Raw genomic sequence first — 27,994 nt, forward strand, 5'->3', positions numbered from 1 at the left:
ATGTCCATCAGTTTTATGTGACTTAAAAGTGCTTAACATTGCAAATTGCTTATTGTCATTTTGTCTTTCTATAGGTCTTAATTACTACCTAACCTCCTGTCAGAATGCTTGTGGTTATTTTTCCCCAGTTTTAGCATAGCTTAGCATTACACAGAGAATGCATATTCATGTGAGGAAAAATGAATTGCTGAAAGAAAATAAATGAATGAATGAATAAATAAATAAATATTTTTTCCCTTGGCATTTCCGGTCCTGATTTCAAGGTGGAGTCCCTCCAAAATGCTCACTTAAATGGACTTTTTTCTACCAAAGGTGGTCCTTTTGGGACTCAGGAGTTGGACTTGATGATCCTTTCAGTTTCTTTCCAACTTGGGATATTCTATGAATCTATGATTTTTCTACCTTTTTACTGTTCTGAATATTTCTTGTTTTTAATAGTATTTGGTATACTTAACCGAGTAACAGGTATTGTAACTTTGATTGCCGCACAGTGTGCTAAGGCCAAGGATTTCTGATACCGTACGGCTTTGTATTGAGAGAGGGTCATTAAAAACACACCCTGACATCAAGGTCTAGGCTTGAATCAATGTTTATTTATTTATTTATTTATGTTCTGGAGGAGGTGCTTCCTGCCTCTGACAGACTCCATATGACGGCTGTTATCTGTGCACCACCTTCACAGTGCTGGCATTTTACAGGGGGCATCTGACAACTGGAACGCAGCTCCCCCAGTGTATTTAAAAGCTGTAAGGGAAGGTTCACGCAAATCCTTTCACGTCGCGTGACGGCAAGCCTTTACTTGGCACTTTTTTGGGAGGGGAGGAAGCCCCACTCAGCCCGTGAGGGACGGATTCCCAGCATGGCCCCCTCCTCCCTCACGGGGCCGCGGCCATCTTGGCGGCCGGGCGCTCCGCATGACGCCGCTCCAGCGGCGCCCGCCCCGAAGATGGCGGTGGCCGGGGCGGGAGCGGTGGCGGAGCGGGGCCAGGGCTCGGGCGGGCGGCGGCGGCTGCTGTAGGCGGGCGGTGGGGTCGCGGGCGGCCCCGCGGCCATGAACGGCGGGCGGGCGGCCGCCTCCTGCCCTCCGCGGGGCTCCGGGGCGCCCGGAAGGTGAGGGGGGGGCGGCCGATGGCGGCGGGGAGGGAGGGGCGTGAGGGCGCGGGGAAGGGGAGGCTGTGTGGCGGCTGCGAGCTGGGCGCGGAAGGGCTTAAATAAAGTCTTTTGTTGAAGGATAAAGGGCTTTTAAGTGAAGAGGGCAATTTGGAAATAGCTCGGGTGCTGTTACCACGTTATTCTGGATTTTGTTCCCCCCTTTGAGATAATATAAGTAATCTCTGAATGCTCAGAGCATAAGTTAACTATTCAAACATCGCAACTTTCTTAAAACGTGTGCTTTTGTTCCGCGATGAGAAATTGACGTGTGTCCGCATTCTCCAAAGCCAGGGTAGCTTCCAGGGGTGGATGGCAGAGCCTCGCAGCCGTGCAGCCGGGGCGGAGCAGCCGCAGGTGGCGAGGCGCGGCGGGGGAGCTGCGGTGCCTCCTGGTGAGCCCGGCCCAGCAAACGCAGCTGCCGAGCAGAAAGGGCGATCTGCAGCGGAAAGGAGGAGAGAATGTGTACGCAGAAGCACTGGGGGACCTGAGGAGATGAGTAGGACTACATCGCTTGCAGCAGAGGAGGATGCTTCAAGAAATTGTGAAATGTATTTACCTGCGTATTGTAATCCTTCAGCGATGGAGATATCTCTGGACAGGTGAGGATTTTTTTAATATGGAATCTTTTTGCCATAAAAAAAAAAAGGAATTATGAAATTTTGCTAAGAAATGCACTTTCACAGATTCCAATGAGTTGGTGCCTTACAAGAAATAAGGCTGAAGTCAAAGATGTATGTTTATCCCAAACTTATTTCATTCTAATTTTTTCATTTTTTCATTCAATTGTTCTTTTCCATCTGTTATTTTCACTATTGTCAAATATTGTGATGATTAATGGGAAAGGGTTTAGTTCCTGTGTTCTTGGTTCCACAGGTTTGCTTACCTGAATAATCACTAGGCTAGAACGATGCAAAGATGTGCGCCCTTCTCTGAAATGAAAGTGTCTGTGCAGATGGATTGCACCTCTTAGCTACCTTGATTTCACAACAGCTCAGATAAATTGCAGTGCTTTGTTTATGCTGGGTGTTAGCTGTCAAGTAAACTGCTAATGTTATGTTATCAACTCCCAGAAGGAAAACAGTAACATCTGCAGGAGGAAATATCACACTGCTAATTTTACATCAAACTTCTTTGACCTCAGTTGACCAAGATGACCACTATTTTCTCTTAGTAATCTAAATTTCTATTCAATAAATTCTATTCAAGGCTGTATCCCAAAGCAATGCTCCCCCCAGTCCCACTGGATCCCTTCTAGAAGCAGGCTTGTGCTCAGAGGATGAGGCTGCTGTGTTATAGTTTAAATATTTCATACTGCATTTAGCCTGTATATAAGCTATGCTAGGGATCACTCTTGTTGCTGGGTAACAAGTTCTTATTTTTTAATTCGTATTTACAAGGTAATCAAGTATTCTTGAAACTCTTCACAAGCATTGTTGGCCCTGAATTTCTGGTTAGAAATGAGATCTGGTGTAGAAATTAAGGTTTGTCCAATACCACACTGTTACAAGGATAAGGACTTTGGATATGTATCTGTGAGACTTCTCAGCAGATAGTGGTCTCTGATGAGGGACTAAATCTATTGTTTCTGTTTTTAAGTTATAGTTTTTTAGTATTGTTACACATCAGATTTCAAGCAGCTATTTGAGCGTCCAGGAGACCCAGTTTGAAAGTTGAAGGTTGGAAATTTGAGTAAAAACTAAACTGCACCTTCACAGGACTGCACTGTAGGTGACAGTTTCGTGGTATCAACCTGTATTTGTCTTTATGTTGAACATTTGTCTTGTTCTCAAGGGAAATATATGCAAATGGGATAGGAATGTTACTTTTTTTTTTCCCTTCATAAGAAAGCTAATTTGGAAATAAAGAAATGCAGAGGCATGATTTACCAATGTATTATTTAAAATTTAATGAGAGTAACTTACCACCTGGCTACACACAGCCTGTCCTTGTGGTTTTCCTAACTGCTTGTCCTCCTTCCGTTGTGTAAGATGAGGCAGGGTCACTGCCTTTATTTCTTTTTTGTCTTTTGCAGGCAAACTGGGGTTTTGAGTAACATGTTAGAAATCACCAGTAGTAGTGGGCATCGAATAATAATCTTACACTTTTTTTGCACATGTACTTTCTCCAAAATACAAGCTTTCAATATAACCTTCTCCTGTTAGTGGTAAGTCTAAATGAATTAGTGATATGTTTGGTGATATACTTTTTTCCAAGTATTTTAGCTGTGAAGAAACTTATTTTCAAAAGTTTATTAGGTGTTATTATTGTCCAATCAAGTTTAGAGGAGTGTGTGACTTAGTGTCTTTTTTTCTTGAATGCTGCATGAGCCTCCATTCCTTGCAGTCATGGTCACACCTCAGATTTGAGATCTCTTCTTGATAACACTGGATTGTGCACAGAAACGATGTGCTTTCAGGCCATCTTTTCCTCCTTTGTGGTTGTAACTTGAGTTCTGAATATGTGCATATAGTTTCACATGGAGACTCTTAACTCTTAAGACAGCATGCTTCGACCAAAAAGCAAAAGCTTATATTATGGCAGAAACGTTTGTCTGGTTGTGAATTTTGTTTCAAGTTGGTACCATTCAAACCAGCTGAAAATACCTGGCTGCTGTTTATCGTGATGTTCTGATGCCTAATAACGAGCAGAATATGCAAGTTGTTCAGCCCCTGTGGAATAGAGATATAAAGCTCTTGTGGGTAATATGTTTTTAGTTGCATGCACAGGTTGCAGTATTTGTGTATACAGATTAATAAGGCATTTTGGCTTTTATTGTTTGCTAACTTGTAAAAAGTACAATTATAAAGGGGCTTTAGCACTCTTGTCATCTCCATAGAACCAGCAGAAGAGGAATTCCAATAGTTTCGTTACTACTGTTGGTGTCATAAATAAGAGTCTTATGCAAATGTGTAAGAAGGAAATCAAATGAAATTGATATAGTACTTGGAGAAAGACGTAGGTGTTTGCCTGTGGTGATAAAGAGGGGTAAGTTACAGCAAGATTTGTGCTGTTATGTGATGTACGTGTCAATTTTATTGTAGTGAGGAGGACATGTATCGCGATGCAGAAGAAATAGAGAGAGAGAAAATGCTACTTGGTTGCAAGACAAGTTCTTCAGGTATGTTTGAACTTTGTGTGGTGTTTCAATTACAGCATTACAATTAACTAGCACTAATTTGTAACGATTCAAGACCTTCATTTCCAATGATTTTTGTGCACGAATGTCTGTGCAATAGAAGTTACTTATTGTGACTGATTACATTGTACACTTTTAATTCACAAAAAGATCACTTTTACGGAAATCTAGTTGTTCTTTGCATATTTTTTATTTGTTTCTATTGTTACTTTACGAGAGAATGTGAATCCATTGGAAAGTGCTGATACAGCCTGTGTTATGACTGTTGTGTTTAAGAATTACTGATTTATAGATATTACAGAACCATCTGTTGCTGGGCACCCCTGATAACCTTACTCCTATTTGTTTTGGAGCAAAGGCTGTTGGGATTCCAAGAAAACCATATTTTTTTCTTCCCAGTATGTTCAGAAAGACCTGTTGTCTTTCTGCCTTATAGCTTCTGAAAGAAGAGGAGAAACTTTGGCTGAACATTTTTTCTCTGATTTCTCTGCTAAGATAACGAAGAGTACCTTATTAATTTCTCTCTTTGTCAGTTAATATTTTTGGAAGACAGGAGCAGAGTGTTCTCTGTTTTGTTGAACTAAGTCCTTATTTTTGTTCACTTGTCATTCTCGGAGCAAACGGCTTTTTTTTCTGGCTACAATACTAATAGCTACATAGTAGTTATATATTATGCTGCCAGTCTCTTTGTGCACCAAGGTGACTTTAAAGGGATAGCATGTATTTAGAAGTGCAAGTCATATTGCTTTTTCTATCTTGTTCTGTTTCACAGATCTCCTCAGTGTAATCTTGCATATTCTATATTGACAGAATATAAACCAAGTGTTGCACCCGAAATGGATATCATGGAGTATTGCAGAAAAGAATGGAGAGGAAATACACCAGTAGCGAAAAGGATGAGAAAAGTATAAGTTATACTTTCTTATTTTTATTGGGCTTATTGTTTGTATTTCTGTGTTCCATAGATTGTTTCCTCTCCGAAAGACATTTAAAACAGAAAATGCAATAGCAATATTTTTCAATGTCTAGTCATAGAAGTGGCTAACAACTGGAAGATGGTTCATACTTGTTCAAAGTGTATTTTTGGCAAGGATACTCATATTAAAATAAAAACCCTAGACTGTTCTTCGTTACTGTTTTCAACTTAAATTTGGTTTATTGACATGAAATGGTAATCACAAGGACTATTGAGATGGCAGAGCAGCTGGCCAAATTTTTTTGCAGAAGGAAAGTAACTGAAGTAGGTGAATGACTTTGTTTTTAAGATGGGGAGCTGATGAGGATCAGGCTTTTTCTTTTAAATTTTCCTTAATCTTTTTTTCCATAAGTTTTGGACACTTTTAATTTAATTTTGAGCTAGGATGTTATAAAATAAAGAAGACTGGTTTCAGTGTTCTTTTCTTTGTTTGAAAGGGAGTTGGGTGAGGAACTTAGTGGTATGTATGAATTAACCTGAAATACTTTGTGTAAATCAAAATATCCATGTGTCATCTTCAAGAGGTTAGTAAGAATAGAGATGTAGAGCTCTGGATCTTAAATGAGCTGTAGAGACACATTAAACTTCAGAATTTGCATTTCATTGTTGCGCCCTGTTACACATATATGTCTGGGAACAGCAGGGAGGGGACAAATGTGCTGAGACATGTCAAGCTATTTCAGTATAAACACACATTTTCCCTAAGGCAAAAGCAAGCTACATGTGACATGCATTGGGTAAAACGACGTAAACTACTGCTGAAACGTCTTGTAAGCATGCTGTGTTTTTTGGTTTACATTCTCATGTGTGTGTTTGGATTTTATTTGAAACCTAAGTAGGCTAGCTGCCCACATCTCAAGGATGCTTCTGCAGTGTAGTCAAAGAAATGCCACAACCAGTTATCTACTTCAGTTTCATTGGTTTCTTGTTTGTTATTCAGCAGAACTATGAAAGTATTTTTTCAAAGCATAGTTTGATATACAAGCATATGAACTTTCAAAGCATATCATTTTCATTTGGATGTTCCTACTCTAATACATTTTATGATACCAGTGCCTTGAAATATCTTGGTACCTTGAAATGTTTTATTGATGCTTTCATGTTATTTGGATTTTGTGTTTTCCTAGGGATATGAAGCAGTTGCTCAGAAATTTGCATCAATAAGGAGAGTACGTGGTGATAACTATTGTGCTCTCAGAGCAACTCTGTTCCAGGCACTAAGTCAATCTACTCAGCTACCAACCTGGCTGCAGAGTGAGGATTTTACTAAGGTATGTGTCAAACAGATCAGACAGTAGGGGTTGTTGGTTCTAGCCTGTTGGATAAATTTAACGTTTTATTTCCCTGTTACATGCTCACTCCTTAATATTGCTTAAACTAAAAAGTGGTAGTGTTCAGTTGTGTTGTAGATTTATAGCAATAGCTTCAACCTGGAATTGAGTCCAGGTCAACATAGTTTCCAAGGTATAATGAATGAATGTTATTATGCTGACTGTAATGTAACTTGCCTGTCTTTATTTTGATTTCTTCTTAGTGCATATAATATGGCAGTGAAAGGTTTTCCCTAAAACACCTGGCAGTAAAAAAAATTACAGAGAACTTATTCTAAGCACATCTGGAAAAATATCTTTTTAAAATCGCCGTCTATTTTTGTGTGCCATAGATGTTTTCTTTAGAAATTGGGTTAACAAATTGGATGCTGCAGGCTTTTCAGAATGCATGCAACCTGTGTCTTGAATGTTAGTTAACGTACGTATGTGAGCAACTCCAATCTGACATGAGGAATAGTCCTTCTGGAGCACTGATAGATAAACCCAGTGTGTTTTGTTAAGACTAGAAGAAAAATATTCTAAAAATTGTCTTGTGTCAACAAAGTCTGTTGGTGCTAATTGAATATGGAAGAAATATGTAAGAAGCTGCCTATATGAAAGTGGCCTGCTTCAGGGGAGTAAGTTTCCAGTTACCAGGTTGCTGCTAGAAATATAAATGATGAACCTCTGACACACTCGGTTGTAGGCCAGTGTTCAAGATCAAATGGTAATATTCTTATCACCTTTCTGTATAACTCTGTGCCATTTTAAAATTTCTTACTCTGATCATTATCGTTACAAAAACGTCTGATGTTTAATTACTGATAAAAATATTTCTGTGAAATGTTTCATACTGCAGCAGTACATCATAAAAAGTTTTCCACGGCCAGTGTATCCTTCAAGAGGAGCATAAAAGCTCTTAGGTGAGCTGGTGTAGCATGTGAGCAGTACAAAAGGTTGTTCTGAGGCTAAAGTATGATTTTATGCATCAGCTAATCGTAGAATATCTGAGTTGGAAGGGACCTACAAGGATCCTTAAGTCCAACTCCTGGGTCCCTGAAGGACCACCAAAAATAAATAAATAAATAAAAATCAGACCATGTGTTCAAGAGTGTTGTCCAAAAGCTTCTTGAACTCTGACAGGCTCAGTGCTGTGACCACGTCCCCGGGGAGCCATCTTCAGGTTGTTCTCTTCCTTACAAGAAACTTTGTGTTCCAATTATGTTCCCTGAAAAAAAAAAAACAAAACAAAACACAGTTCTCATGTTCTGGACTACGTAGTTCACACTTGACAAAGAATTCTGGTTTATCTGGTGGATGTTACCATCTCTTTAACCTCTTCTGCTCTTGGTTCAGGGAAACTTTCAGACACAGTCACTGTTTTCTGCAGTTGGAGTTTAAAAACCAACAAACCTTGAGTAACTTCAGGTGATTTTTTTTTTTTTCTGTTGCTTATGTATTGGTTAGATGAGGGAACAGTAAGCAGTTGACCAGTATTGTGACCATTATCCAGCCAGTTGTGTTCAGTTGTGGTAATAGCATCACATCTATTCAGGAAAACATAAAACCAATCATTTTAAGCTGAAAAATATATTGTATCATATCTATACCTATATATTCATGTGTAAGGTGGTATTTCTCTCAAGACTTTTTGACTTAAACTGCCTTTTCTTTTGTCTACTTCCAGCTTCCTGAGAACTTGTTGAGCAAATATGACTGGATCAAGCAGTGGCAGCTAAAACAGAAACTAGGCAGGAAGATGGGAGAAATAAGTGATGAAATAAAAGAATATTTAATGCTACTAAGGAAAAAGGTTGGAAAAGTATTTGTTCGTGGTCACTTGCAAATAAGAAAAATAATTGTGTTGATAGTAGTGCATTACTTAGCCACATTTTGCCCCTTTCCCTGGCCTTCTGAAACTCTGGAATCTATGTAAAACTCTTCAGTTATTCATATTTGAGTGTTTATGCATATTCTCATTTTCAGAGACTTTTAAAGAATATTTTGTAGGCTACATCCAAGCAGGTTGGAATTAAATTTAGTTTTGGATTAACAAGCACAGGTAGCCAAGAAATATACAGCCTCTCTCAGAACAGGGAGGAAAATATGATAAACCTTGTGGATTGAGATAAGAACAAGGAGATTTCTTGTCAGCTGCTGTCATGGGCAAAACAGACTCAGCATGGGGAAAATTAACTTATTGCAATTAACAATTAAAAATGGTCTAGAGCAATGAGAACTAAAACCACCTTATTCCTATCCACCTCTTCAACCTTCCAACCTGAGTGGTACAGGGGGGATGGGGGCTGTGGTCAGTCCCTGATGCTTTGTCACCTCCACGGTCCCTCCCTGCCCCTGCTCCCCACAGGGTCCCTCCCATGGATGCCGTCCTTCCACAACTGAGCCTGTGGGGGCTGCCCACAGGCAGCAGGTCTTCAAGCACTGCTCCCACACGGCTCCATACCACAGGGTGTCCCTGCATAGACCTAGAGGTCTGCAGGGCTTTTTCTCACTCTCTCCTAGCTGCTGTTGCCCAGCAGGATTTTCCCTTTTTTCAACCTGCGCTCCCAGAGGCCCACCCAACGTCGCTCAGTGGCTCAGCTCTGGCAAGCAGCAGGTCCCTTTTGGAGCTGGCTCTGATTTGACATGGGGCAGCTGCTGGGCTCTGCCCACAGAGGCCACCCCTGTAGCTCCCCACGGCCAAAACCTTGCCACATAAACCCAACACGAAAATATGCATTCTGAATAACTGAAATGTAAAGAGTATGAAAAAATGCAGGATCTATGACAGGAAACAAAGAGCCTGTTGCCTTTCTCTTTTGACAATGTATTTTGCCACCTTGTAACAATTTCCAACCTCCCCGTGTTTTGCTCTTGTGAAGGACTAACACATAAACAGACTAACCCAGCTTGACCTTGACAGACCTACAGCTGTGGGAATTCTCTAGGATGTTTTTTAAAAAGGCACAGAGCCTTTTTCAAATTAAATTCTGAGTGCGTATGCTCAATATCTGATGATTCACAAGTGGCTTTTTGCAGCTCCTGCACAGTGATGGCTATTGATACGTGTTGTGTTTGTGTGTTTGTTTGTTTTAACAGTGGAAGTATATAAGTGAAATCAAGGGTCCTATTGAGAAACAAGAAGCATGTGATAAATTGTTTAAAAATGAAGAGGAGGAGTACAGTCTGTATGAAGCTCTGAAGTTTTTGATGCTTAACACAGCCATTGAGTTATACAATGATGATAAAAATGGAAGGAGAGTTCCTGTTTTCTCATGGTTACTGTTTGCACGGGATACATCCAGCAACCCTTGTCAGTTAATGCATAATCACTTGAACCAAATAGGTCACAGCGGAGGCCTCGAACAAGTAAGGAGAGATTGTTTTTACAATGTTATTTTTCTGCTTGGAATTTTCAGTGGTTTAAGAAATTGTCCAGCTTTTGTTAGTCTGATCTTTCATTAGACAAAAAATATAATAGAACTTTTTGCTCGTACAAAAAGTCTGTAAAAGTCTTCTAAATGCTGATTCTTTTGTGCCCAATGACGCTTGGGTAACATCATTCTTTGGAAGTGTGATATTCTATTAATAGTAGCAATTGTCTTAGTCTCTTAATTGTTAATTTAGCTTTTTAAAAATATGATAAAAGCTAACACTCAAGTGATGAAGACCGTGTGCAGTACATAGACATGCTGGTTCTGATAAACTAATGGCTCTAATGCCTCTTATGTTGCAGAAGTGATATGCATATCATGAAAGCACCCCAGAACAAAACCTAGCAGTTAATGAGATGAATAGTCTTAAAGACTGTAGAAACATCCATTTTAAAAATCCACATGATACAGCAATTAAATTCAGTAGCTTAAAAACACTAAGAGCATGGGAGCATTATGTTTGGTTTATGTTTATTGGCTTAAAACTCTGGTAACCCTGTCATAGATGAGACAGGTTGCTACTACTGTTGAATTAGCTGATGACTTGCAAAGATGAGACTGTGGTGACTTTTTCAGCAGTGATGTTTTTGCTGTCCACTTTGGTCCGTAAGTACTGTTGCAGAATTCTATGCTGACTAAGTATTTCGGTAATATTTGTTGTTGTAAATTGTTATATAGGACAGGGTATGCTTGTCACTGTAGTAGAGAAGATAGAGGAAGAAGCTGGAAAAGTCTTCTGAATTCCCGTTGATATCTACGGGCTTTGTAAGGGCTTTCCATCTGCTGTTTATTGGCTAGAAATTCAGAGTACCCACAGAGAGGGAAAGGGTTGTTGCCTGAAGCCGGTCCTTGTCTGCTTTAGTGACTTAATGGGATGCGTATGCCTATGAGAGACTGTCTTTCCTTCCTGCTCACGGCAGCAGGGAAATGGGATTCTCTGTATAAACCAGTGTTTCCTGAGGACTTGTATCTTACTGTGACAATTTCGCACCTGAAGAGCTCTATGTTAAAGGCACTGTCAGAGCTATGTATGCAGCAAGTTATGAATGGCTTTAACGATCAAGATACTGAACTCGAGGTGCTCACATACAGGCATTCACGTTTCTCATATTTTAAAATGATATCCAATCAGTATTAGTATTTTTTTATAAGCAATATCTTGTAAATCCATGTTTGGTTTGACACGCTGTATTTCTGCTTTTTTCCAATGTAGGTGGAAATGTTTCTCCTCGCCTATGCTCTGCAGTACACCATCCAAGTGTATCGGCTGTATAAGTATAGTACGGATGAGTTCATCACACTTTATCCCAATGACCCAGAGGAGGACTGGCCTGTGGTGACTCTCATAACTGAAGATGACAGACACTATAATATTCCAGTCAGAATGTGCCAAGAAACTAAGTTATAAGGAAGAGATTTTTAGCAGACACACCTGTGCTTATTGAGGTTTCTAGTGCTGTTTTGAAACAGGATGATGATGAAATCTGTGTTGTTAAATCTGCAACAACTTGAAACCCTTGTTTTAGAAGTTTACATCTGAACTAAAATATCAAACAGATTCCATTCTAAGAATAAATGAGTAAAAATTTTGGAAGCATGGCTTGCTACCAAAAAAAAAAAGGTAAAAATATGGAAACGTCTGCAATCTTTTTTTTTTTTTTTATTATATTTTTATTTTATTTTGAAGGGCGTACTCTGAATAGAAATGCAAAAGCTATAGACTTCTTTCTTTTAAGAAGATGCGTGAGGCTTTGTAGTAGGAGATGAGCTGACTTCTGCTCTCTGAAGTAATGAGGAACTTTTCTAGACGCTTAAATTCATCAGTAAGCTGACAGTGTCCTGACTGATTTTTGTGGTGCTGCACAGAAGCAATTTGTGTAAAACTTGGGTCTCAGGAAGCAGTATAATTCTTTTGCAGTTGGAATTTTACATCTACCATGGTTTTCATGCCGTAAAAGAGATGCTTATTTAAAGTTTCCTAATGCTTTGGAGTTTTTTCCAGACATGAATATTGCATTTAGAAGCCAGACATTTGTTGCACTGAAAATGAAGAGCTCTTCCATTTTAGCCCCTAGAGAGGATTGTGGCAGTGGGACTTGATGATAAAGCAGTATAGACCCTCTTTGTTAACAGGTGATGAATTCAAAACTGACACAGAATTCTGTCCTTGGTTACAATAGCTGACAGGAGGTGACCACCACATGCCCACTAACGTCGGTGTCTGTTAATGTTACTGTTTCTGTAATGTTAAGCTTTACTGGTGTGGAGGACATAAGGGTTTTAATTCACAAAGGCAGTGCTGTATGTGGAAGTAAACTTATGGTGTGACTTCTCCGCTTGCTGGAGGAGCAGGTAGGAGGTTCTGTGTTTCTGCTTTCTGTTCAAAATTCTTTCAGCTGAAAGAATACAGAATGTGTCATGTGCTGCCATACCTAAAAGTAAATAAATACAACCTTAGCCTTAAAGTGGAAATATGCCCTACAGATGATTCTCGTACTAGAAGTGTGAGGTTGATGAAATGCCAGTTGTACACAGATCACCTGGCTTCTTTTGGAAGGTCTTATATAAAAGGGATAAGATTACAAAAGCTGCTTTTTATTCAACTATTCTGGAGGAACCGATATGCAAAACTTCAAAATCTTCCGGTTCTACTGAAAATTGATGTATTAATTTTTATTTATCGTGAAAGATAATGAGAATGTGTATCCACTGCATTCTAAAATGTTATTTAAGTGCATCTTAATGTGGTCTGTCATGTATTTGGTGTTGGTTGTACTTCGCATTGCAAAGCAACTAGCCTGGTCTGTTCCAGAAAAGTTTCTGGGAGCTACAAGAAAAGCAAAATAAATTTATCTGGCAGTATCTTGTTTGTTTCTTTCATGCCCTGTTTTTTTGTCCTTAGCTTTTTATCTTTTTTATCTTTATTTTTAATTTTGAAGTCCTCTTTCTGATTATTTACATTTTGAAAGCTGCAGAACGTAGTGATACATGTAATTACAAGTAATTATTGGCTTGCTGCTTGCTTATGGATAGAGGAGGAAAAAAAACCCACAACCTGTTATCCAAGTAACACTGAAGGGGGAAACGAAAGTAGCTTTTCTAACTTAATAAACTGGTAAGATAGTTACACTTCTGATTTAAATAACTGAAATAATCTAAATCTTGGTGTCTTTTAATTGTCACTTTTTTAACATCAAAATTAATCAACTGCACCATTCTCTGCAAACACATCCTTGTCATACAGCTGGAGCAGTATGATGCGCAAGGCTTTTTAAGAGCTGGATTTGCAGGTGTTATGTACGTAAACAATTCACATAGTTGGCCTGAACATTGACCCAAGAACTGCAGGAGCGAGCACAAGGTATGTGTACGCCATTACACATCTTATGCTGCTCCTGAGGAAATTAGATAACAAACACTAGAAAAGCAGTTGCTTTATATTTTCCATGCATATTTTAGGAATAAATAATACAGTGCTGTCAGTGTGCCGCAGGAAGCAGTCCAGATGATCTTGAGGTTTGCTCTGCTTTGTGTTTTACCGTGGGGACCACTGGCTGTGGACAGAGCTGTACCGAAATGGAGCTGCAGTGTGCAGGACAGCACAGCGGAGGCTTGGTGCAGCTCTGAGGAGCTGGTGCTGAAACCAGCCTGATGGTGCCCTGCAGGAGCTCACCCCAGAAGCTGGCTGCCTGGGGAGGTGCAGGCGTGCTCGGTTCAGGACTGTAGCTTCGTGCAGGTTGTTGAGTCAGAACTGACAAAATCCTGGCCAGATTTGTTTCTGCAGGACAGCAACAGCCCTACCACCAGGTGCTAGTGAAGGAGAGGGAGAGGAAGGGGTCGCTTGTCTCTTACCGGAGTGGCAAATGTGATTAAATAACCCTTTGTAAGTGTTAAAGCAAGCAGGGAGAGGGAGCTCTTGCACCGTGTATCAAGTGCATAGCTCTGTTCGTGCTCCGATGTCCCTAATAGTTGTGTCAGTTGTGCGCGCTCTGCATTTTGTTGTCTCCTGTCTGCGATTGACATTTGTTCCCCCAGTATGCCAGTTGGCAGGACGGGACTGAAAATGTTTTAAGATGACCAAATGTGCTTTATGAATGCTCCCTTTTTTGGTAGTGGTGGAAGTCCACAGGGAACATGTGTTGGAAGCTTGCCCCTCGATGAATAATTGTGCCATGACATCGAATAACAGGCTTTAAGTCAGACAGATGCAAAGAGCATTTCCATTTATAAATTTGTTGAGGAGGAGAATCAAGATAAGTGAAAAGAAAATGTTTTTAACCACAGAGCTAAAAGTGACATGGGGAATGTTTAGCATGGTAGAGGCCTCTTGGAGGAAGGTGATTGTCTAGCCTCTTTTCCCCATGTCCACATCAGTGCTGAAGACTTACCCTTATTTCTGTTCCTGACTTCTGTTCAAGCCAACAGGATGCCAAAAAAGCAACGAACCACATAATGCTTTGAGCCACTGAGGATCTAGGCAGTACTGCCTAAAAACTGTTTTATCAGCGCAGTCAAGTGAGTGTTGCGGCATACTGACAAGGAGTGGAACATCGAACGTCACTGCCAGTCATCTCCTCCAGAGGATTGTTTCCCCAGCTTTGCAGCCTTTTTGGAAATACTTCTTTTTTTTTTTTTTTTTTTTTTTTTCCTTCTGTTTTCACACACCTGCCAAGGAGGTCTCTGAAGCGATGTATTTCATTCAGGCTGTTGTAGCGGGCAACAGCTGCAGTGGCTGCCTCTATCAGGCTATGTCAGGTAGCCCCTGCACAGTCTCTTCAGCACCAAGCTTTTATTCTGACACCCTAGACCAGTCTGCCCAAGGCTCGGATGAAAATATGACACCTCATTTCACACAGACGATGCTTTCACACAGGCTGCGCGTGGTAGGTACTATTATGTGCTTTTATGATCTCACCTTTCTAGAATTTGATGATTCTGTAAGATTTTGTGACTTTCTGGGATGGGACAGAATTCAGGCATTTTCTTTGCTAGATATGTTGTGAACCAACCTACCTTTTACTTAAAAAATAAAAAATAAAAAAGGAAAAGCTGCTCTAATAGTAACAAAACTAGCATCATCTCTCTCAATTTCCACAGTCTTTGTTTCACGGACCAGTCACCAAAAATACTCACTTTCTGGCCTACAGCTGACACTTGGGACTTATTTCTCTGTATATATGTGCCAGGCAGGAAGAAATATGATAACACTCTTCTATTATTACCTGTGTCGTTCCTAATTCCTGAAATGCAGATACAAAAAAAAAAAAAAAAAAAAATCTAGCTGACTGTGGTAAATATAAAACACTGCTTTAGACTTAGGGTTGTAACTATACCCGGCTATACCTTCAGAGGTGGAGCACTTGCCATCGAAAGATTTATTTATTTATTTTAGTATGATAGGTTACAAGAAATTACAAATTACATACAGCAAGGAGGGTGTACAATCTGCAGACTTATGGGCCATGAGAGAACTGTGGTTGTTTCACTCAAGCTCTTACTAAAAGCCCCTTCTTTGGGTGGATTTTTGTTGTTGTTATTTTTAAATAAAGTTTGAGTAACATTTTGGCTGTTGTTTTACTGCAAAAGGTCTGGGTGTTTTGTTCAAAGAGCAGTGTACAGAGCTTAAAGAAAGCCTTTGGGTGAGAGCCTGCTTCTTGCCACTCCTGCAGCATGCTCACTTCACAAGCTTTTCTGCTTCTTGTCAAAGTTGAGTTGTGTTCAAAGTTGTATTGGGGTGTAATTAACTGCATCAGGAGAGCACTTGTATTTTGGAGGAGCATGTTCCTTTCAGTAAGTTGGCAAGCGGGAGTTAACAGCAATTTCTGCTCTCCCACCTGAGCATGTATTTTGAATTTAAATTGCTGAGGGAAAAGGGGGGCAGAAAGCACAATAAAAACATTGCTCATCTAAAGCCATTGCTGACCTGCTTAAACTAACAGAGCTGGTAAGAAAGTGGAAAAGAAATAACCAAAACAACAAGGAAAAAAATATCTGGGGGATTTAACAGTTAACTTCCCTTGCACAGTGGCAGGCTGTACTCATACTGTCTCTTGCTGTGTGTCTCAGATTCACATTTTCCATCCAGCCCAGAAAACACCCAGGTGGAACATCACTTGGCCTCCTGCATATCCCAAGGTATTGCCGCAGGACGTTGGCACATGGTGCTTGCATATTTGCTTTTAGTAGCTGGCTCATTTCTTTTAGACTGTCAAGTGCTTCCATGGTGTTTGCTTGATTTACTCCCTCAGTCAGGCATGCTGAGTTTTGTTTCATCAAATCATGCTGAAATCAAAAATCCTCTTTTAATTAACCCAAATGACTGAGTGCTTTTTTAAAAGTACTAGGTAGCTGGAAACCTAATTTTGGAAAGGAAGGGCCGGTTAAGTTGGAGCACTGCTTAAGGCTGTTTTAAGCAAAACTCTGATGGCTTCTGAAATCATCTGATGATAAGACACCCAAATGAAAGGTCCAGGTGTTGCTACATCTCCCCATCCCATACGTGCTTTATCCCAGTGCATCTGCCTTTGCAAGGGGAAGATGGAGAATGGCAACAGTGGTCTATGTTCATGGCACATTCAAAGGGAAATTTTCTGTGAGGAGCCAGGATAAAAGGCATTAAGAGCAGTTGCTGTGAAGGTGGTTTTCTTGTACAGAAGGGACTGCATTGCTATTGGCGAAGCTTGGCACTGAAATTCATAGTTCTCCAAAGAAATGCTACTGTGGTTGACGTGTGAATAATAGTGGTAGGTGGGCTTGGCACAGAAGCATCTGTTTTGATTGTAGGCTTGTGATCACTGGTTCCAGCTGCTGGGAAGATATTCTTCTGTGATAAGACATGGTAAGATGTCACCTCTTTTAAGTGACAGAGGAAGAAGGTTCACTTTTTCACAGCTACAGTACAGCCTATTTGGAGTTAATGACTGCCTGACATTCTCCTAGGTACTACCTTCCTCTGTAGCCATTTCTAGGCTTTGCATTCCCTTCCTGCTGGTACCTCTGCCATGTCACAGGGACCAGGAGAGTGTTTGCCTTGGTTGCGTAGTACATCACTCAGCAGTTCTGTTTCATACAAACCCAGCCAAAAGATGACTGCAGTTGTTCTCTTTGTGTCAAACCTCTGTTCATTTCTGGGACTTTTTTGTCTGTGATAATGAGCCCTTTCCCATTCCTCCATGCACAGCAGATCCTCTTTCAGCAGCACTTACATTACAGACCTTCTGCAGAGAAGCCTTCTCCTGACCTGTCTGCCCTCCTTTTATTATTGAGTATGAGACACAGAAGCAAATGCTGTATGGTACGGACTGTGACATGGAAGGGTTTTGGAGAGATGAATGCTTCGCCAGCCCCCAGCACACTACCACTGCACTGCCAGGGGGTTGGTGGTGTTGCAGGGGGGTGCAGCAAGGCGTGAGGAAGCTAAAGGGATGCAGCAAGAAGGTGGAAAATGTTCTGGGTCCACATTGCACCTGCCCATGGTTGAGGACCCTTGTCTGAGGTCTGTTTGTGCCCTTTGGGGAAATAACCTGGGTTAACCCTGGGTACAATTACCACGCTGAGAGAACAGCAAATTGTCCTCATTATCAGTGCAGAAACAGTCAGGGAGCAGTGAGGGCAGAGACCAGCTCTCAGAAGGCAGAGAGGACGATCTACTGATAGGAGATTTCCAAGACAGCAAGCAACAAAGGTGACTTAGTTACGCTGTTTGACACCATACTGTACATTTTACTTTTCACATGCTTACAGCCTGACCCTTTCTTGCTTAGAGGGAGAGAAATAAAGCCGAATTGTCTCGAAAACAGAAAGCTTAGTTGGAAAAAGTCAGACTCGCGGCATGTGACTGCCTGTTGCTTCACTTTTTGCTGAAATCTGAATCTCCAGAGCAAGCAGGGTGGCAGTGACCCTGTACCTGTTTTGCAGCTAAGCCCTGTCCCTGCAAGCCGTGGGGTGCTGCCCTGTCCAGGAGGGCAGGCTGGTGCCAGTGGTGCACCAGGGCCTGGAAGTGCTGTGGCTCTGCCTGAGGGTCCTCCGCCTTCTTTCTCCTCTCCTTAATTTTAACGTTTTGCTCCCCTCTTTAATTAATTACTTAATTAATTAATTTCTAGCATGGCCTCCTGCCAGGCCAGCCCTCTCTTTAGGGAGAGCTGGGCAAGGTCAGGCCATGCCCTCTGCAAGTGGCCATGGGAAGGCAGTGGTGGGTGCCAGCAGCTAATGAGTGCCTCGGGGAGTTATCTTTTGTTGATTTAGATGCCCTAATTATATTCTTGGCTCTACTTAGTGTTCTTGGCCGTGGGCAGGAATGTGAACAGATACGAGCAGATCCTTCCTTCAGCCAGGGTGTCACCAGCCAGCTGCAGGAGAGCAGGAAGGGACAGCCACGTTGTCCCCAGCCCATGCAGGGGCCTCTGAGGGCTCCCTGGACCACCCCACACCGAAGACCTGGTGAAACACAGCTGCCGCTCCCAACCGCACTGCGGATGAGACAGTGCACACCCCACAGAGAGCTGCTGCCCAGAGCAGCCTAAAGTTGAAAATAAAACATAACTTGGGCGTTTTGTGGCCCAGCATGAGGACAACAGAGGCAGCAGAGTCCTTGGTACTCAGCCACAGGTGTGAGCAAAGCCCCACCACCATGCCTGACCATGAAAATTCCATATTAGCAAGTCATGGAGGCTTTGTAGAAATAAAGAGCTTGTCCCGCGTTGTTTTATGGATACCCTTGGATTTCATTAACTTCAAGTTAAAGCCTTACAGTTGGCAGCATCACACTCATGGTTCAAAAACATCTTGTGTGTTGAATTAATTTCTCACCAGGAGGTGTATTTTGCTTGTTCCACATGAGAAGAGTATTTTAGACCATGTTAGATTGCAAGAATTAATAACACAGAAGCAATCAGAATCATATGCAAACTGTTAGAACTTTACTTAAAGTAATTAGAATATGAAAGCTATTGGACAGTATTGGAGCACAGATCTCTCCGCCCCCCCTCCAAAAAGAAAGCATAGGACATTCTTTTTAACAATGCAAAAACATACATCTCTGTTAAATACATAAACAGCACTCATTTTTAATGCAACACGTATTTTTATACCGTTGACCATAGCAGTCATTTAAAAATGTACAAAGTTTTTGCCTTCATTGGTTTCTTTAGAGTTTACAGAAAACCCACATGTTTAAAGCAAAGCAAAATGTCCGTTAAAAAAACAAACTGGTAGCTTTAGTAGGTGTACAACTTACAGAAAACAATGCTTATTTTGAAAGAAATCAGTTGGAATTCTGTAAGCATGACAGAAAATGATGCATGAGGTAACATTTCTTTTAAAATCTAGGATCCCTGTACTATAGTTCCAAATAGTGCTCTGACTTGACACATACAGTCCTTGGAAAATTGACTTGTTTAAATAGTCAAGGATTGCTATGAGGAACGCTGCTTTGTATAAAGACTGCTTTATCCTGAAAGACACTGAAAGAATCTGAATCTGATAGTGAAAGATATTCAGAAAGAAATGAAAAGCAAGCGATACCTCTAAGGTGGAATATCCATCTGCCTAGTTCTCAGATATACCTTCAAATTATAAAAACAAACTGAAAAAGAAAAAAAAGAGAGAGAGAGAGACAAGAAAGAGAAGGAGAAAGAAAAAAATAAAAAGAGAAAAAAGAAAAAGATGATGAGAAAAAATGAAATGAAAAAGAAAAAAGAAAAAGAAGATGAGAAAAAAAAGGAAATGAAAAAGAAAAAAAAAAAAAAAAAAAGGAAAAGGAAAAGGTTTTGCTTTATGCAAAGTTGGCCTTAATCCCAGTGCAAACACAGCATTCCCTAAAAGGTGGCCAGCTAGTGCTCTTGTCTCTTTCTACGTTGCAAACCTGCCAAGAACAGAACAAAACTTTGTCCTACAGAATAGGGGTCTAGGGTCTGGTGGGGAAAACACGAGGCCCCCAAACATTCTCCCCTTCTTTCCCGAGCAAAGATCTTCAGATGTTGTGCTGCCCTTTTTTAGGATGCTGCTTCAAGACACTGCTCCCCACTCCCAATTTCTGAAGTATTTCCATGAAACCAAAAACAAGTCAATTTTAGAGAACCCAAAGGCACAATTAGAACATGCAAGTATCAGTTTAATAGGCATTTATGTGGCTCTGTTCCCTGCAGTATCCAAGCATTTTTCACAAGCATCAATAAATCCTATCCTTAGAGCATCTCTTGGAGATCAGAGAACCTGCTATCCTTGTTATTATTACTTTACAACTGATGCAGTCTTCAACCTCACACGATGTGGTCAAAGCCATCTTGAGCCTCTGTTCTGAAACGGCATCTCCTTTGAGATACTTTCTAGGGGGTACTTGTATTCAATCTGGCTCTCCTCCAAGATGATTCCCTGCTGTGAAGACAAAATAGTTCTCATCTTCTACTCTGCCCTGTAAGTTTTGCTCAGCTTTAGAGTTTCTTTCTGGAGTGACCTTGTGGCTGGCCCTGCTCAAATATGTGACAATGAGGAGAGTAGGATGCATGAAGCTTTCTTCTTCATCCACTGCAAAAGGTGTGACAAAGTCTTTTGTGTTCCTAGCACTACGAAGTTCAGTTCTATCTAGTGCCAGCAATGCTGCCTGGGAACTTTAAAGGTGAGTGAACTTTTCACTGAAGATGACGAATGAAGGAGTCACAGTTCTGGCTGCCCACTCGTATGGTCCTTGCAGGATAATGCCAAGTGTGTGGTGCTTCAAAAAGACATCTCAGTCATTTGTTAGCAGCCATCTCTCCCCACTTACACAGGCTCTGTCACTCATTCCTCCATACTCACTCACTCACTCATGCTCCTCCTTGGGCACTTCCAGAAACTTCTTGTCCAATATAGATTCCGAAACAAGAGTTTCTCAAAGCTTGGGAGGCTGCTAGGCTGTGCTGCCCAAGCACTGTTAAAATGCATTTCCATCTATCCCACCAAACCGAATAAAGCCCTTGGTCCCCAGTGTGGATTTCTGCTGCTCATGGTGTTAAGATGCGCTGCCAGCGTCACAGCACAAATAAAAGCAGCACTGGGGGATCAGACACTGGCTTCAGTCCCATCTCCATGTCCGTCAGCAACAGGCAAGGTCTATTTTTTCCCCCTTGGAAGAGCCAGCTCTAGGGAGGATCGCTGCTGCCAGCTCACTGGTACTGGTGGAATGACAACCCATCCGACAGCATCTTTCTAAAGGAGCTTTGTGCCTCCTGCCTCGGGTCACCCTCCCACTTGGCAGGCAAGCTCTGAGGTCCTCCAGCCATGCCTGCGCCTCCTACCAAAAACCCGCTGTAGGCTCTTGGCTTCAAGAAAAAAGGCAGAGGCAGCAACACCAAAACCTGATCTAAAATATTAGAGCAGTGAGGCCAATGCTCTGAATGACCAAACCTTGACACGGTCTAAGCTTGACCACCTTTATGGTGGCAGTGGGAGATGCTGTTCGGTTTAAAAGCACAGGCTGAGTCCCCCCCTTGTGCGTTTGCTTTGTAATAGTATACAGAGTTGTGCACGTAGATTTTTATTAAACCTAAAGTAGGTGAAGCATGCTTCGAACTGTGTTATTTTAATAGTGATTAGGTTTATTTAGAAAAGCTTGTTCATGTCACCTACAAAAATGCATATGCACCTTCAGCTTTTTGGAGCTTTTGCGATTTTGAGGCATTTGCAAGATCTGTGAATAAAATCAGCTAATCTAAGTAATCAGTAAATTTATTGCCTCTAGCATACTAATTGTTTCATTACAACTTACAAAGGACTCTTCATTTATTGTAATAGCGCATAAAAGCAGAGTTACATTAGTGCTGTCTTGGAGAGCAAACTAAAAAGTTCATGCTCTGTTTTCTGTATGCATACACATACTCTGCTTTCCACCCAGGCAGTATACTCTTTAAAAGCTAATGCGCTTTTTTTTTTTCCTTTTTTTTTTTTTCAATTTTTGTTTTGTTTTTCTCTTGTGTTCTTGCTGAATTATGAATAAAGCTGTTGCTTCAATTTTAAAATACATCCTTTCTTAAGAGGGGATTTATGTGCTCTCATTTGTAGATAGGCCAAGCTGTTTTATTACATAAATTTATGTATTTACTCTGCATTACCTTGATTGCAAAGGGGAGTTATCAGAAGGGATAGCTTTTTTATTGTGCTGAATGATGCACATGAAAAGAGGGATAGGAGGAAACGTGATGTATGCAGCTGCTTGCTGGTTTCAGGCTTTTGTATTTAGAGAGTTAATTGTAAAAGTGCAGTGCAGTACTCAAATATTTTGTCTGCATATACAATAGCTTATTTTTGCTCTGCCCTCACTGTGGGCTCCCAAAGGGTAGGAGGGTACTTTAAAGTTGGCTCTGCAACATGAAGGTTTTGTCATCTGCAGAAGAATCTGTGAAGCTCAGATTTTGGCTTAGCTATCTGCATTGTAGAGCCCTGGTGGGCACAGTTTCTCAGCCCTGAACCGAAACCCTAAAAAAAAAAAAAAAAAGAAAGAAAAGTCTCAAATCCCTTAAGATGAAGGGACCTTACTAGCTTCTATCTAACCCCAAGGCAGGGTCATTTTAGACATCAGATCAGGTTGCTCAAGTCCAGCTGAATTTTAAACTTAATAGAGCGTCTCTGTTAATTGGTCTCTCCAACGCATCAGGCTATATTTTTAGGTTTGAAATACATTGTCTTACACTTGTCATTGCTTCAAACTATCGCAGGCTGCAGTGCTAGTTTTGCTGTAAGAGTTGGGATCCTGGTGCTATGAAATCATTAGAAGGACGAAAAGTGGCCCAAGTTAAGTAGTGAACTTGAATTAATTCTGTTAATTCTTGATTTTAAATAAAGACCACCCCCCAATTCCTTCTGTTTCTTGACTCTCCTTTTCAGCTTAGCAAATGAAAAATAAAAACAGTTCATCAACAAAGTTTTGTTTTAAGCTACTTTTTAATCACTGCATTACTTGACATTCAGCATGAAGATTACAATTTTCTTCTCAAAACGCCTATAGACAAAATAAACCTAGCAGGAGCCTTCAGAAGGAAATAAGGAAAAGTCCAAAGATGCTGAACTAGGAATGAGAGAAAAAAAATGATGAGCTAAAACTAACAAGTTGGTATGAGCAGTGACAAGGTTTGGTAATGCCAAGGAAAATTTTCCCCTTGTGGTTGCAAAGACAAAAAAGCACCTAAAAATACACCACAGTCTTTTTGTTCTACTGACTGAGCGTGAACACCTTGGTTATGGCATATTGAGATGTAAGATCCCTCTTTAACCATAGAGTTAACTTGCACAAGCAGCAGAAAACATGCCCTTCTGCTTGTGTACGTGATCCAAGCTGAGGTTAAAGCTCAGCTCTCTGCCCCTGTATTTTGTCTTTGGCCTTTTTGTTCAGAATGTGCAAATCATCAAGAAGTCTGGCAATGATTTTGCTGACGAGTGTATCCGCGCACTAAAACGTGAACTTGCATCTCTGAAGTAAACCCACACAAGCTGCCCCCAGATTACCCGAGCCCCAGCTCCCTAGGCAGCCCGCATCCTCTCTCTGCTCTGTCACACTCTTGTAGGTCAAGCCCACGCTTGGCCTGAGCTTGTTCCTGAGCTAACTAACGTATGTGCCTCATATCATGAGGCTGCACCAGCAGGCAGTCCCACAAAGTGTGCTGCTGCACATTTGCAGAGCAAGCGTGGAGGCCACCCTCCTGCGAGCACCCAGCAGGAGGCTGAAAACTGCCTGCCTGCCCCGGTGCTGCTTGAGGGACCTTGCCCTGGCTTGCAAATACCACATTCTGCACGTGCACATAGTTAGGCTGGAATTTGGGAAATACCAAATACGAAAACTGTGATGATTTCCTCTTTGTTTAACCAATGTTTGGGTGACATCTGCCCAGTTGCCCAGTTACTGCCAGTTACTCAGATCCAGTAAGAAGTGTAAAGCCTCCTCTTTGCATGTCATAAAACGGGCATATTGGTTTATTTCTGCTGGAATAATCCTCAAAGACGTTTTCATACTCCACTGAGGACTCCTCCACTCTCAGAAACCAAAATACTTAAAAGCTGTGTCTTATTTACACGTTACTTCTCACCCTTCGGTTCCTCTCTAGTGCAGTTATATGTCAGTAGTCACTGCTCTGCTGTTTTCTGCTGATCAATCGTGTTCCACACCATGCTGTTGGCTTTAGGCTGGATATGCCACATCCATAAGCTTTTCCAAGTTTTCCCCTTCTTTCCCATTTTAGCTTACTGACTGAAATCCTGGTTTATCTTACTGGTATTGTGCCCGTTGAAAGGTTGTTGAAATTACTCTTTCATGTAGCTTGAAACTGCAATTTTTCACACAGCCTAGTATTAGTCCATCATTAAGATGTTTATGCTTGAATCTTTGTTCCAACAAACTATATACAGCCAGTAATAAAAATATGTGCATAAAACTCTCATACACACACACACACACACACACACACATATACATACGCTTATATATATAAGATATATATACATATATATATGCATGGCTTTCTAAGACACTAATGGCTACTGAAACTATGCTCAGGTAACACCCAGCTGCACTCAAATCCCTGCCGACTGCACCACATCCACACAACCCCAGTGGGAGACGGAGTCAATGCTGCTGCCTTTCCAGTCCCCGCCCTGCCCTGCATTTTGCCAAGGACCCGTCTGTGGGCAGCGGGGTGCAGGACGCCCCCCGACACCCTGCAGAATCGCACCTTGCAGCCCAGAGCATGGCCGTGCCCGCTCCAAGCGCCTTGGCCTGAAAGCATCCTTTCACCCTTCTTTTTAAGCACAAGGCGCCAGCCCACAAAAAAAGGAGCTCTCCCCTTCAAAAGACTCCTGTCTGTGCGCCATGGCCTGTCCTGAATGCGCTGCATTCAGCAGCTCACCCTCTGTCTCCAGCTGCTGTCTGTCTGCCACGATTCGGCAAAAACCGAGCAAGAGCCAGGTATAAATCTCTCCCGGTCAAGGGAAATATTTAGCAGCAAAAATTAGTAGGAAACAAAAGACTTCTGTTACTCACCCAATCCTCTCGCCCAGTGTAGCTCTAGCTAAGGAGCAGGCAACTTAGCGCTCGCACCCCGGGCGGCCGTGCAAGAGGGACGGGGAGGCCTGGGAGCCAGCTGATGTGCCCGCGCAGCCTCAAGCACTGGCCAGGACATGCAGAGCCTGTTTCATCGAGTCCATCGCTTGGTAAGTGTGAGAGGGGAGGATAAAAGAAAATAGTTTTCTCAACAGCTAAGTCTGCAAAAGGAAAGCTCGGACAAGTTAACACAATTTTAGGTGTGCATTAAGGGTTTAGGAACATCAACCCACAACTTATCAGTGTCCCTTTTACTTCCTGCTGTGTGGCATGTTCTCCCACGGTCTAAAATTTAAGATGTGGGATGCAGATCAACTTTGTTCCTCTTTTTATTGTCACTTCATTTCTATAGTTCAGAAATTCTCAATAAAGTCTGGATAGGCTAAGCCGCCACATGAACTCACTGAGGTGACCACGCTCTGGCTCTCTGAAGCAGGAACTTATCAGGTGTCTGTAATTTCATAATCCATCACACAGATAGCAATTTCAGGAGCAGTCCTGCAGAGGAGCCAGCTAAGCCATTTTACAGTAATTGAGGACATCCCTTTGGGCAGGAAGGGGAAAGCACGTTCACAGGGACCCGCCTGGCAGCGACACTCGCATGGGCAAGGCTCCAGCACATTGGGTGGTGGGTTCAGCTGAGCCGGGTGAGGCAGCATGTGCCCTGCATTGGCCCCCCAGAGCTCCCAACCTGCCAGCCAGCTGAACCTACCCCTGGAGAGGTCACCAAAGCCCTTGAAGATGTTACCCACAGGGAGCACCAGCTGATGCTGGGGTGCACGGAGCTGCGTGTGAACGCGCCTTCAGGCTGAGGCTGCCACCTGCAGCAGAGTGAGCATCGCTCGGGCACTGAGTTCCCACATGGAGCTGCTCGTTGCCGAAACATCAGCCTATTTGGCAAACCCAAAAGAGCAATGTAAAGAAATACACAACACACAGGAAGCAGAAGTAAATGTTATACAAGCATCCTCATGGGGCTGCCTGAATATCTGCCCAAATCCTATCACTCCTGTACTCATTTGTTATTTTGCAAAATACAGGAATATTAAATATTACCCATAAAATTGAAAAATTGACTTTTACTATTCCATTAGTTCAGCACTCTATGACGAAAAATTTATTTTTTGATGTTCAGTTTTCTATCTAAAACAAGTTTCAGTGTTTCACCTAATTTGTTTTCAAATTCTTACTTTTGGGTAAAATAATTACCTTGAAACCAATGGTAATGAAACGGTAATGCTTAGAATTCTTCAAAAATACTGCTGTTTAAATTTCAGTAACCTATCAAAAGAAATATTACACAAATATAGTTTCTTGCTTTATCTCTATACTTCCTGAAAATCTGTGTGTTGTGGATTTGGATACAAATGTGCTAGAGGAATCAAAATGATATGAATAGAGAAGACATTAAATGGCCACCGTGATCTGTAACAGTCTACATACTTGTTATATACACATGACCATTTGAGAGTCTGTATTCATGAATGCTTGTGTATACAGTCTGCATACTGCAAAAGTTCATTTGTCTGAGGGTTTTTTTGTCTTTTTTTTTTATTATTTTTTTTTGGTTGGTTGGTTTGTTTAATCTACTGTGAGAAACAATGAGAACAACCTTGTGGTGGCACAGAAGATGTGAGGCTACTAGGTTTAGTCTTGCCTCTTAGTGCCACTGCTAATTAACCACAAACTGATTTTTCAAGTCTGCCATTCAATGTCATCACTTCTAAGTCTTTTCTCACCGCATTTCTGCATGTAAAAAATCGGTACAAATGTTTAAAATAAAGCTCATTGATACAATGCCTTTCATTATAGCCATACCTGGTTACTATCCAACTCTGTAGTGTTTTAGAGACATTTTTAGCTGAACTTGGAAAAATAGGAAATGTATTCTAGCTTAAAATAAATATACATAATATACAATATATATATTTATACACATGTGTATGTATATATACACATATATTGATACAACATTGAAAGTAATGCCTAGTTCTGATCAGTTCTCTGAGTGCTGGGAGTACCTGGCAAATAATCCAGAAACTGAAGTTGTCCACAATTAAATAATCATTCCCACAACTTAGAAAAATATATTTTTACTTAATAAAGTTTAAATTAACTGACTTGCAGATATAGTATGTAGGATAACGGTATCCAAACTCAGGCATGGTTACAGCTGAAAGAACCCAAGCTACTACAAACTGGTAACAGGAATGCTGCCCCGCAGCCAGACACAAACCAGCAGAGGAGTACAAACTGCTCCTGCAGCCACCATTGGTGGCACCCAAACCATCTCTGGTTCAGTGACCTCTTAACACAGGCTTCACTTCCACCTGACACAGATTGACCATCCAACCTCATGCTCTCCTATTTAAGGCCCAATTAAACTGCACAGTGCCTGCCTTGTTTGCAAAGTGCAGTGCTTGCTGGTTTGAGCAGCTTTCTGCTTCCATGACACTGCTGTATTGAGAGCTAACAAGCGATCATGGTCCCTAATTAAGGACTTGGAGGATCATCAGTACATGAGCTTCGCCATACTGATTTTGATCTACTGCATAGGTAAATACATCATAGCAAAACATACATAGAAGTGTGTGTGTATATATATACTTATATATATATACATGTACGTGTGAGCATGTGTACATAACCAAATAAAGACCTTCATGGAACTATGTGTAGTAAAGCAATATACCATGGTATCCTGCATAAGTTATCTGTTGTTTGTTTTTAAATATATAGGCACCAGAAATAAGTCTAGAGTAAATAATCCTTTAAAAATTAAAGTTAAATCAGTGGACAAGAACTTTGGTAAAGCTTGTCAATTTTTTATTTTTTTTTTATTTAAATACAGTCAAATTCTATCATTTGCTATTACCCTCTTCACAAGAGGAAAGTGCATTTTTTTTTTCCCTAAAGAGACCT

The 27,994-nt window shown here is 41.3% G+C and overlaps 1 protein-coding gene across 1 annotated transcript; it reads left to right on the forward strand.

Moving 5' to 3' along the window:
• The first annotated feature begins 929 nt into the window (after positions 1-929).
• On the forward strand, positions 930-12,870 carry OTULIN (OTU deubiquitinase with linear linkage specificity). The gene is made up of 8 exons (XM_084510356.1): positions 930-1,110; positions 1,440-1,751; positions 4,194-4,270; positions 5,099-5,193; positions 6,392-6,535; positions 8,262-8,387; positions 9,674-9,943; positions 11,222-12,870. The coding sequence occupies exons 1-8, from the start codon at positions 1,052-1,054 to the stop codon at positions 11,414-11,416; spliced, it is 1,278 nt and encodes a 425-aa protein (XP_084366482.1). The 5' UTR covers positions 930-1,051; the 3' UTR covers positions 11,417-12,870.
• The last annotated feature ends 15,124 nt before the right edge of the window (positions 12,871-27,994 follow it).

The sequence above is a fragment of the Aythya ferina genome (assembly GCF_964211825.1).
Source record: "Aythya ferina genome assembly, chromosome: 2".
In the NCBI taxonomy this organism is placed as follows: Eukaryota; Metazoa; Chordata; class Aves; order Anseriformes; family Anatidae; genus Aythya; species Aythya ferina.

Coding starts and splice junctions, on each gene's coding strand:
- OTULIN (XM_084510356.1), top strand. CDS start 1,052: ATGAACGGCGGGCGGGCGGCCGCCTCCTGCCCTCCGCGGGGCTCCGGG. Junction 1,111..1,439: donor GGCTCCGGGGCGCCCGGAAG/GTGAGGGGGGGG, acceptor CATTCTCCAAAG/CCAGGGTAGCTTCCAGGGGT. Junction 6,536..8,261: donor AGAGTGAGGATTTTACTAAG/GTATGTGTCAAA, acceptor GTCTACTTCCAG/CTTCCTGAGAACTTGTTGAG.